Genomic DNA, 12,614 nt, shown 5'->3' with positions numbered 1-12,614 from the left:
ATAATTGATGGCTACACCAAAACTAAACGCAAAAAAACAATATTAAATTATACGTATTAACAGCTCTTGTAGGATTGGAGTTGGCGACATGGTATCAGATTTACAAACATAAGCACACACTTTACCACAATCTTTACATATCTTCCCTGATGATGGACACTGTAATGCTGTCCGAAATGTTGTCGAAAGAAGAAGGCAGCGCAACACGGCATAATACCTCAAAAATAAATCACTATAATTTAAATATTGTAGTTTGTAACTTTCATTGCTATATAGATATGTTATGCTTATATTAGCACATAATGTGTAACAATGTTCATATTTACATACTATTTTAAGTTCAATAAATAAATTAAAAACAACATATTTCTGATTTTTTTGTGGAACGACTATAGAGCTGTACATAAGACGGTGAAGAAAGATGTTTGTTAATGGTAACGTGTTTGCATTAACAGCGCAGACATGTACGGACAGAATATTGCACGACGTCTGCACGGACACGTCACGCTATATGTGAATATATTTGCAGACAACGTAAGAATTAATTTTGTTATGTCCGTCACGTGCAGTGCCAGTAGATGTGAATAGACCTTAAAGAGGATGCGGCACCCCGTTTGCACTCCTATTCTATGATTAATCTCTCTGACTTTTCAGCCATCGCTTGAGAATTCAATCCCAAGGTAACTAATTAAATTGGTCAACCTGTTTCAATTGTTTGTGTAGATGTTGCACTGAGTTTAAGATATACTATAAAGATATAGTGCAATAAACGAAGGCCGCTCAAGTAGCACAAGACAGGAATGCCTTGTCGAAAGATGGGACCCCGAGCTAACAAGGAGAAGAGAATGACATTCTAAGTTATTGCAAATATTATGTATTTATAACTTTGTAAATGTAAGCATTGCAGTTGTATACTTTTATCATATCAAAATTCTTATCGATACTTGTCTGATTTGGTTTAGATAAAAAAAAATCTCTAAAAATCTGTGTTCATGTGAATAAATTAAATCCCTCAAAGGACTACTATTCAAATCTAAGATCCAAACATTCTTTCACATAATGCTTCTATAAAACAGAAAAGAAACTGCAGTACAAAAATAAGTAAATAATCTTTTATTATGTTTCTTATCATTACTTGAATATTATCCAAAGATAATAAATAAGTACCTAGAATTCCAGGAAAACAATCATTTCAAAATTAAGTGACTTTATACTTTATAAAGAATCAGTAGTGATTGTGTCCTGCAGTGAAACGTTCTCATAATAGTGATGTGCAAAGTTGTAAATTTGGCGTAAAGGATGTTTCAACACTTCCAAAGTTAATTATTGCAACATGTCATTGTTAGGAATAACTGTAATGAATTTGTTATCATTTCAAGAATGTAATCGGGTGTATTTGATGTGAAGTGCAAATATTTCAGAATAAAAATTATTATTATCCACAACTTACTACAAGAAGACACATAAAAGTATTTACTCAATTAACCAAACTTTCAGTGCTGAAAAATATTTAAGAAATCGTGATAGATTGTCGATGCTGAGAGGAATATTTGATAATAAATTAATATGTATTGCACAGTGATAATAAATAAGTTACATACGAACACAATAAGATGGTTTTATTTACGATGGATGTCAATACTTTATCCTGACCCAATGACATTATAAAAATAATCCTGATCTGACATATTCATCGAAGTCAACTAATGAACTTTGCAAGACACATAATGTCTCGGAACGAACGTCATCAAAGGGTGTGATTTGGAACTTTAATATCAGCAACCTGCATGCACAAGAGAATTATTCATTCGATGACTCCTTTTCGCGTTAGATTCACAATCCAAATAGCTTATTATTTTAAATGCTGCGTCAATCAGAAGTAAAATCTTCTCGTGGACAATATTGCGTTGTCGAAAGATGCACGATCATTTATCCTATTGCACATTATATTTATATCTAGCAATAATACCAACATACTGCTTCATCAAATATTACAACATGTTCTACTTAGCACTTTTAGCAGCAGATTCACTAGTCATGCCATGCAATATGGCTGATGATGGCCGACGTTGACAGCTTTTTGATTATATTCAAGCGCTACAACTTCAGAGGTGTGAACCAGTAAGATAATGGCACATGGGCACAATTCAGTTCATGATTTGCTTGAAGCTCACTCGGGTCGGTATTATTTTTTATGGTTGGGATTGTCGCTAATCGCGAAGTTGGCGCACGACACGGAGTTCAAGGTTATGTTATAAGCACCCACGGAACAATTATTCGAGAAATGGTCAGAGCGGATGACCCGAAAATGTGAGTTATACTGTTTTGTTTCGATATCTAAATTCAAATGATTTTTTCTTTCCTTTGTCGCTCTCTACTTTATACTAACCTAGAATTTTGAAAGCACTTAAAACCTATTGATAAGTTCTATTTTTTCGCCAATCTACTACGCATTAATTAAAAGGTGAATGTGTATTGTCTTCAAAACTTCAAAGCACGAAACCGGTAATTGACGACGAAATTGTCCTTGAATTGTATTGTTAATCCTTGGTTCTCAAGAACACGTAGGTAGATATTTGATAATCGCAAGTAAATTACATAAACACAACGTAAACGTAATATACAGTGTGTAAAATACCAATAAAAACGTTCCGATTAAAAATTAAAACATGACTATTGTTTAAAAAAGTTTTCATTTTATTAACCGACGTTATTTCGTATAAATTAGTTCACAAAAAATCTACCGTTACCGGATGGAAAACGACATAGGTATATACGGTAGCGTCGCTAGTACTATATTATTTTGTGGATACAACAAAATAATATCCACGAATTTAAAAAACGGTTAGTTCTTTCGTTAGTTTCTCCATTGGCCGCTTGCAAAATTATCCGTATTATAGCTGTATACCTATTGCCATTGCTATATTACTAGTGGCGCATGCACAGAATTTACTCCTATACTCACGTTGGTGTTTACCTTCCGTTTCCGAAAGCGAAGGACATGAAGCTAGTTGTAGTCTGCTATCGTTGGATATCGGTTCGTCTCTCGTGCGCTGCGTAAAATAGTATGAGACGTTAGTGTCTTTGTTTTAAAAGTAAGTAAAAAAAGGCTTTGTTTAGGATCTCGCGGCGTAATATGTGACATAAATCGTTGTATCAGTGGTAAAAAACGTGATAGTGTTTCTATTTTGTAAATGTATGAACTTTATGTCGGGGGCGTATCGTCTGCGGCCATCTTGTCTATCGATATATTATTGCATAATAGAAAAACTTTTGCTTCTCGTTGTGTATATAAAAGTTAAGAACTACTATAAAAAACAATGTCCTATTCTGCAAACGTGTTGTATTACTTAGGTAAATCTAATACTTGAATCCTCACTTAATGATAAACGCTACTGATGTTGTCATTAGAGGACGCCACAAGAAGTTATGCATAGAAATACGTGTATTTTGACGAGTGATCGGAATAATTATTGGTACAAACATGTGTATTCAAGCTTGGTGTATTTAAAATAAAATATTCCACCAATTTTAAGTTAATTTTCGTTCGCTTATTCACTTACATAAAATTACATTTTGTTTTCCTAAATTTTTTTTCTCTCATGTCGAAAGCAAAATGGCACCTTAATAGTTTTCGTTACCGGATTTATCATTTAATTGAATATAAAATATTAGGCAAAAAAGGGCGAACGGTCGTTAATGTAATCTTTTTTGAATGATAAATATCTACACGCTAAAGGAGTTCCATTTCAATAATTTTATTATTACAGAAAATGGGATATCATTGATCAAGTGTTGCCACAACTTGCAACTTAATTGTTAGGTTTATGAAAGCTAGTTCCCTCATTTGAAACTGTTGTCTGCCGAATTCTTGGAGTTTATCCGCTCCATAGTAAAATTATTAAGTACAAAGAATACATTTAGCTTGAACGTTATGTGATTTATTAGCGTCAACCAATAATGATTTGGTATACACCTATCGACATAACTTTCAATGATTTAAAAAAATATATATTATGTTAAATATGTTCGGCTTGAGGTCCTCGTGCGAACAAACCTAATGAGATCATACTTGTACCACGTGATGTGCACCCTCCCGTTGCCACAGCATTGATCAGAGATGTACGGTGCAAATCACGTTGTTCGAGCGTGATGGCATTTTTGTATTGTCTTCAGGCATCATTTAGGTCTATACGCGGCATGTGACATAAATATTTTTGGAAATCCAAAAATAAAATAGTTGTCTCGTATTAAAATTAAAACAAGATATTCTTATCCAACACACTATCTAGATGGCATTGGAGCTGAATCTAGCCATCATACATAAAAAATATGATACAGTTAAATATGACCGAAGAAAATAGGGACGGATTAGCGCAGTGGTTAGGTTAGGTCGAAGGTCCTGCGTTCAAGTCGCAGATGCGCCCGTATATTGTCTGATTTTTGTGTTTCAAATTTTCGTTTGAGAATCGCTAATATTGTCTGTAATAATTTAAAAAAAAAACTATTTTTATTTGAAAAAAGTGTCATCGTAGACCATAATGCCAGCCACATTTTTTACTCCAAACAAGTTCAGCAATCGCTTTTAAAGTCTGTATTTCTACATCTTGTAATGTATCATGGTACATCCTGCAATGATAAATGAGGATACAATACTAATAATATATAGATGCGCTAAAGTTAATGGGACAATTTTGGCCGCTTTAAAAAGTACATGTATGTATGTAGCTTTTCTACTGAACTATATTATCATATTGTTACATGTAGGTTATTCAGTTCAATGATCTTTTGAAATGAAAGATTTGTAGTATGATTGATTTTAAACTGGCTTAACGTACCTTTTAAAATTTGTGATGCAATCATATTTATGATCGCGTACTATAGGGGGTGACTTAATCATGAGTTTTAAACAAATACATTGTTTTAAAACTATTATATCGAGATCTGGGAATCATTTACTTAGCATAAAAGTAACTTATTTTGTAGTTTAAAACATGGGTTAACCGATATACAGGTCCAGACCCAGTAATGATTTGAGTGATGTTGTGTTTTAGAACAGTATTTTTTTACTATATAGTTTTTTCGATAGAAGACATGAGTTCAAGCGAAACAAGGCATATCTTGACGCCCCAAAATAAATTGAACTTACCGTTCAAGACCTCATCGGATAGGCAGATTGAAAACTGATTTTTTTTACACAATGACTTGTAGATTGGGCCATTGTTGGGTGTTTAAAAATTCAAACTTGAAATATTAAATTTACTGTGATATCGTGCTTTTCAAAAAACCTGGGTGTTATACAGTGAATATTAAAAAAAATATATTTATTACCTTACTGAATTTGTAAAAAAAAAGATTTTGTTATTTTACTGAGAGGTCATTGTAACGCATAATGTAATTATGACTTGTAACATATTCTGAGCCACCGAAGTCGTGTTATAAGTTTTTTGTTTTTGTTTTCGTAGATATAATCTTAATTATAACACAACAGACGCCTTTTTATTTGTTTGCAATTAATAGATCTCTACATTCTATACAATGAAATATGTTTACTTGAAAACTGTCTCTCGTTAATCTTGAAATAAGTGACGTTTAACCTGTCGCTGTTAGATTTTCCGTGTTTTCTAGTTTACTCGACTGCGAAAAATGCACACTCAATATCCCATTTTGACAGATTTGATCTGCAGGGTGTAACAGGACCTAGCTGACAAGATTTTCCACATTTATTTAGCAGAGTAACCTTCCGCTCCCTTACCGTCCTTGATATCCTTGTCCTAGATTATGTATTATATTATTTCTGAAACAATATGGCGGCCAAACTTATTTAACAGAGTAACCGTCCGCTCTCCTACCGTCCCTTGATTTCCTTGTCCTAGCTTGTGTGTTATATTATCATTGACTTATATATATAAATAGAGTCTACATTCCTTGCAATATCGGTGTAAAATATTGTTCCCATGCGGCAACTACGAAGAGGGGTCGATGTCGCCCGAATCCTTCCGACTACGAACGAACTCAACAAACGAGCAGAAGGTGACCGGTGGCCGCGCGCCGCCTCTCAAATGCTCCAGGAGTTTTCAACATTAATAAGTCAATTTTCACGACTACCGATTATGGTAAAATCCTACTTACCATTGCTTTCCCTATATTTTCAAGTACGACTTGTACAATATATCAACGTGCATGTCGGCATTTTGAAGTTATCGCCGGAGACCTGTACCCGGCGAGCGCTAGTAACCGACTGATGCCTCAGATATCCCACATCGGACAATGATCCGATATGCGTGGCCCATATTTCGAACGCCAAAGCTAACTATCTATAAACCTCATTGTATATTATATCTAAAACAATATGGCGACCACCAAGCATTCATTTGATAAACAAATCACTTATCCGGACCTGCTAACTTTAAGTTTGAAGGTCTACAAAATAGGTGTAGTACATACATGTGTAGGTTAAATCAGTAAGTCTATCTATACACAAATAAAAAAATAGTTCATTATTTTTTAACGCCTTATTGGGAATTTACTTTAAATTTAACGTTTTGTTACACAACACATATCATAACAGTACTTAGGTATCTCTAAACGACCTGATCTAGTAGATAAAACAAAGTATAACATATAAAAGCAAGTATGTACGTATGCGTATGTAATTATTGATGTATAAAATGGTCCCATTTTGTTCACGGTGACCGTGAACACGTAATACAAGTAGGAAACCGGGGAATATACATAACATAGAGAACCAAAAAAAGTTTTGTTAATTTTTAATATTTGGTTTTTATTTATTTTTATGAAAATTTGGGTTTAATAAACTGTTGAAGCTGGGTTAGATTGTGCCACTAGATTCCAGCCACCATGACATCTTCATTCGCTATACGTATTATTCTAATTAAGATCATCTTAGATATATATTATTGTGAACATGATTTCATTCATGATTGTTAAAAGCATGATGACGTATATATTTATGTATAGTAAAATAAAAACTGTTTATCCGCTCTGCCTGTCCCTGACCGTTTGTTTCATCTGTTTCTACGTTCATATGCGCTCGTGAACGGTGATACATTTGTTAGTTTATATTAAATCCATGTATTTCTATTATTATTTTACTTAATAAAATGTTTATAAAAACGAACCCTTTTATTTCTCGCACTGTAAATACGTTCTAAAAGACTGCAATTTTATCTAGGCCATCCTTTTTCAGATTTGATTTGGTGTAGAAGAACCGAGAGTACAAAATGGACCGGGACAGTATCGAATATGACGAGAAGCTGTCGCAGATGAAGAGCTACCTGCCGTTCCTTGAGGGCATGGAGAAGAGACTGAAAACTGCAAGCGGTGACGGAATAGGAATCCAGATCTCAAAAATCCAAGGACTTAAGAATTTACTACTAGGTAGTAAAAGGTGAAAAAAATTATTCTATAAATATACAAATAGATTTTGACGAACTATTATTACTGGAGTGTTATTCTATAATTTATATCCAAAGTTATCAAAATATTGTGGCCGTACCGGTTCGGCGCAAAAAGGAAAGCTGTTGCTGTCGTTGCATGATTGGATAGAAAAGACTCCTCAAAGCTGTTTTTTTTTTTACTCTGTGTTAATAATATGGCAGTATGGCCGACTAAGCAAACTTTCATGGATTATCCTGAATGTGAATTGTGGATACAAGGTGTCCCGGGGTAAAGTGCACTGCAGTTAAACTTTTTTCCTGAAAGTTAACGTTGGAATAAAAGTAAAAAAGTTCTTAAAATTTTTTACCTCTACCATCATGTAGAATCACCTCCCGAAATATCAATCAGAGATCTGGGAATCACCTTAAATTCTAAACTTACGTTCCGTTTATGTACTCGAAAAATGGTGAATAAAGCAAATAAATTACTTACTTTTATAATTAGATTTACGAAACTATTTATAAATCCTGAGTGCTATAAGTTATTATCTCTAAATAGTATAAAACAAAGTCGCTATCCACGTCTGACAGTGCGCTTAGTTCTTCTAAACCATGCAACGGATTTATAGGGTTTTCACTATCATTTAGACTAATTTAGAGAGTTTCTTCCGGAAGGTTTTTGTTTATAAAAAATGCATATTATATTTTTAGAAAGTAGAGAAAAGTCAATGTATTGTAATCAAGTAGTAAAAAATATTTTTTCGGGCGCTTACATTGGTAACGCTGGCTAAACCTTATGAGATACATCAACATAATGTACTACGGAATTGTATATCTTAAAAGGCCTACAGAAAAGTCCCTGGTGGCATACGTCTATCAACCCCGGTTACACGTCAGATAGTAATAACATATAATCCTGGTGCCCTCATTACGCAATCTACCAAAACTTAGCTAATCTGTTCAAAGAGCCTTCAATAAGACATCCTATAAAACGGGAACAATAAAAAATTCTAACTACCTACAGTGAAATATTCAAATATTTCAATTTTAAAAGTCTAATTAGCAGGCCTAAAATAACAGGCTAAGCATAAGCTTAGTCTGTTATGACACTTTGTATAGAAGTATAAGTATATAATTAGAACTAATTTCTAATATAAATCTTACTAATACCAAAAAGTGTTAAAAAATATAATTGAATTAGAACTAATTTCTAATATAAATCTTACTAATACTAATTTCTATAGTAAAAAAAGAACTAGAAAAACAAAGAAAATGAATCGTTTTGATTACAGCAATATAGAATATAGAATATAGAATTTCCAACATAGACATTCAAATTAATAGACGAGCCAATAAGGGAAAGGGGAGCCACACGTCGCGGCGTAGCCGTCCCACTTTCAGTGATTTGTCAATAAATGAATCTGAAAAGATACAGGCAACTCGTATTTGTTATATCGGGGATTATTACCTATGACGTTTATGGACACCCTTGCACATTAGTTATTATGTCCCAAGTGACGTATCAGGACTGACAAGCAATGCATATCAGTATTGTAACTATATTAACTATTCGATCCTCGAAAATCAAATCTGCTTACGAATAGTCCTTTTTTCGATGACGCGCAAATTGCTGGCTACGTAATATCGCAAAATCTGGTAAACAAAAGTCCAAAGATTAATATTTCGTTACACTATTTAGTTATACACTAAATGTGTTATAATTTAGCCACCACAAATTATTTGTTTAAGAAGGAACATTCAGATCCGGCGCAGAAAAGTCCCACAGTGGACAGCACTGCAAACCTTTGCCTTATGCCGGCGCCAGACATGTGTTCAAATAAGTGAACACTTATTTGAAGACTTTGCTCACACATTTGGTCAATTATGTGTGTCTCTGCCAGATATGTGTTCAAAGATTTGATCACTTCTTTGAGCTCACAGTTTTCAAATAGACCTCACATAACATGGACGACGATTTGGTCGACACAGTTTGCTTATATTATTTATGTGCTAGTAATTATTTATTACACGTGCAAATAAATAAATAAAAACAGCCAAACAGCCAGTAGATTCTTTTACTTTCTTCAAGCAATCTCTGTACTGGGTTAGTAAAGTGTTTCTTTTGCGCTTTAATTCCTCGATAGCGCAAGGTATTGAGAAATTCCGTTGAATACGGCTCCAGGCGTCATTAATGTTATTTCTGTTTTTATGCCCTTTTCGTTTTGGGTCCCATATGTCAGGTTCTCCTTGTAATAATTCAATGAATTCAAACACGCCCTCATTGTTCCACTCCATCGCTAGTTCGCTTGGTTATGGCTTGTTTGTGTACGCACGCGGCACGACAACTCTCCACGGCGACGCTCGCGCTACTGGGCTTCGCGCAGTGTGGCAGGCATGCAAACATTTTGACTTTGATCCCGGCTTTATGCCGGCGCCAGACATGTGTTCAAAGAAGTGTTCACATAAGTGTTCACATAAGTGTTCACATGTGTGGCACGGGCATTTGATACTGTGTTCACTTATTTGCGCACTTAAGTGCGCTTTGCCGTTCCGTGTCGGTTTCTTTGGCGCACATCAAAGGGATCAAAGTCAAAATGTTTGCATGCCTGCCACACTGCGCGAAGCCCAGTAGCGCGAGCGTCGCCGTGGAGAGTTGTCGTGCCGCGTGCGTACACAAACAAGCCATAACCAAGTGAACTAGCGATGGAGTGGAACAATGAGGGCGTGTTTGAATTCATTGAATTATTACAAGGAGAGCCTGACATATGGGACCCAAAACGAAAAGGGCATAAAAACAGAAATAACATTAATGACGCCTGGAGTAATGTAGTGTAGTAATGTAATGTAATGTGCGCACGTGTAATAAATAATTACTAGCACATAAATAATATAAGCGAACTGTGTCGACCAAATCGTCGTCCATGTTATGTGAGGTCTGTTTGAAAACTGTGAGCTCAAAGAAGTGATCAAATCTTTGAACACATATCTGGCAGAGACACACATGAGTGACCAAATGTGTGAGCAAAGTCTTCAAATAAGTGTTCACTTATTTGAACACATGTCTGGCGCCGGCATAAGGCAAAGGTTTGCAGTGCTGTCCACTGTGGGACTTTTCGCCGGCATTACTTTAACGAACTCTACTTTTCTGAATATGGTCCGGTTATTTCAATGTGCGCTCTTATGTGGTCAATGTACGACTGATGTCATAGTTTATTCAAAGCATTCTCAAACCCTCCTGGTGCCAAAAATATGGTCACGTGGTTTGCCTCAATCTCGTCAAATGATACCCAGATTTCATGTTAGTGTTAAGTCTATTAATTTGGATGTCTATGATTTTTAACCTCTCGCATGTCGTAACGAAAATGATCTATGAAATTGTTGATGATGTTTCGGACGACGTTACAGTGTCCATCTTCAGGACAGATATGTAGATTGTGATGAATAGAGTTTATCTATGTGGAAGAAGTATGACGGACACTGTAACGCTGTCCGAAAGGTTGGCTAAAGAAGGAGGAAGCGCAACACGGCATAATACATCAAAAATCACTATATTGAATTTCTGGCCAAGTCCTCCATCATTGCACAAGCGATATTAGTTCCGTTTATAATGATGGGTTTTAAGAGTTCTTAAACTATTTCCAGGTTATTTATAAGCTATCTGGGTAAACTTTAAAACATAAATTTAATAAAGCGGTGCGTGTTTTAAATTTTGCGATCAAGATAAGCTGTAGATAACTATTGCGAAATCTGTATTTTTTTTAAGGCGTAATCTCGTAATGCTGGACACACACGTCATAGCCAACGAGCCAAATGGCCCCGCACCGAGCCAAAACTCATCGTGTGTGGAGAAATACAGATTGCTCGACGTGGCTGCCTTAACTCGATATTCAGAGTTGAAATTCCAAAGCGCCTAAATTCCAAATGGCTCGGCTCGGCCGTATGGGACTAATTTCCCCACCGATGGCTCGCCGGCTCCGCCTCCCCGAGCCAAAATCCGTTCAGTCTGAATTCAGCCTTCAGATCTCTAGTCGTAAGTACGGCCTCTTCAAGCGGACGCGCTTTTGTTCTGGATGATAGAATTTTTTTTATCATCAGATATTAATTCTTACTACTTAATTTCTAAATAGTATAAAAGAAAGTTACTATCTGCGTCTGTCTGTTTGTCCGCTTAGTTCTTCTAAACCAGTGTTCCGCAAAGTGTGCTCCGCGGCACACTGGTGTGCCGTGGCCATTTGTAAGTGTGCCGCGAGTCCCGCGTCACTTCTCACAAAGTGCTCTGTAAATCGGTCTTTACTTTTCTGTGCGGCGCGACGGCCGGAGGTGGCGTGGGTGGGACTCGATCGCTGCGAAGTGGCCGTGTGCTACGCCGCTACGCTACATTATCACGTGTGCTACACTACATAAGTGGGGTGCTATTGCTACATTATCACGTGATGTGCATATTATCTGCGCACGAGCTATTGGGGTGCATGCGCGTGACAATATAACATTACGAATTCATGGAGCTTAAAACTGATCGGACACTAAAATTAAAATTTTCTGAAACAGAGTTAGCACATTTTTGGCTCCACGTAAAAAATGAGTATCCACTGCTGTCAAAGCGAGCTATTGCAATTCTATTACCATTTGCCACGACCTATTTATGCAAATTGGGGTTTTCAACTCTCACAATGATAAAGTCAAAAAAAGAGAACGCCTGAGGACGATCGACGAAGAGATGCGAGCAGCGTTATCAACGATTGTTCCAAATTTTGATCGTCTGTGTTCAGTTAAATAGGCTCACATTTCGCATTAAACATCTTTTCATGTTATATTGATTTTAACAATAAATATTAATAAAATATTGTTTTTGGTAAATTTTGGTTCGGAGTGGCCACGCTTATTACGAATAATTTTTAGAAAAAAACTTTAGATATGCCGTAATTACTATAAAAGGAAACTTTTTGGCTTGATGGCGGCGGAAAAAGATGCATTTTAATAATCAATTGCGTAAAATTAAAATTCACTTCTCGAACCGATTCGGTGACAGTTCGCGGTCATTCCGTCACTGTTATGTGATAAATATCAATCATAATTACACAAACCCGGCTAGACAAACCCTACTTTGCCAAACAAACCATTCAAAACCTGGGATGTTTTTTTAAATTATGATGACATGCAGCTTTCGTAGTTTAACCTCAAAGTTCGCCGTTATTCGTAATAAGCCTAGCCAAT

The 12,614-nt window shown here is 35.7% G+C and overlaps 1 protein-coding gene across 2 annotated transcripts in view; it reads left to right on the top strand.

Annotated features, from left to right (window-relative positions):
- Positions 1–428: 428 nt before the first annotated feature.
- LOC149412884 (uncharacterized) overlaps positions 429–12,614 on the top strand; it is a 56,575-nt gene continuing 44,389 nt past the window's right edge. The window contains exons 1-2 of one of the 2 annotated variants that reach the window (XM_089645157.1): positions 429–2,310; positions 7,211–7,411. In XM_089645157.1, coding sequence (XP_089501283.1) covers positions 7,245–7,411 — 167 coding nt within the window. In that variant the 5' untranslated portion in view covers positions 429–2,310; positions 7,211–7,244. Of the gene's footprint in view, positions 2,311–3,018; positions 3,096–7,210; positions 7,412–12,614 lie in introns of those variants that run through there. The other variant, XM_089645156.1, reaches the window with a different exon arrangement.

The sequence above is a fragment of the Hesperophylax consimilis genome, chromosome 22, assembly GCF_061612785.1.
Source record: "Hesperophylax consimilis isolate HC1 chromosome 22, BYU_Hcon_1.0, whole genome shotgun sequence".
NCBI classification, from domain to species: domain Eukaryota; kingdom Metazoa; phylum Arthropoda; class Insecta; order Trichoptera; family Limnephilidae; genus Hesperophylax; species Hesperophylax consimilis.
The sequence above is the reverse complement of the archived record's forward strand: the minus strand, read 5'-3'. Positions and strand labels throughout refer to the sequence as shown.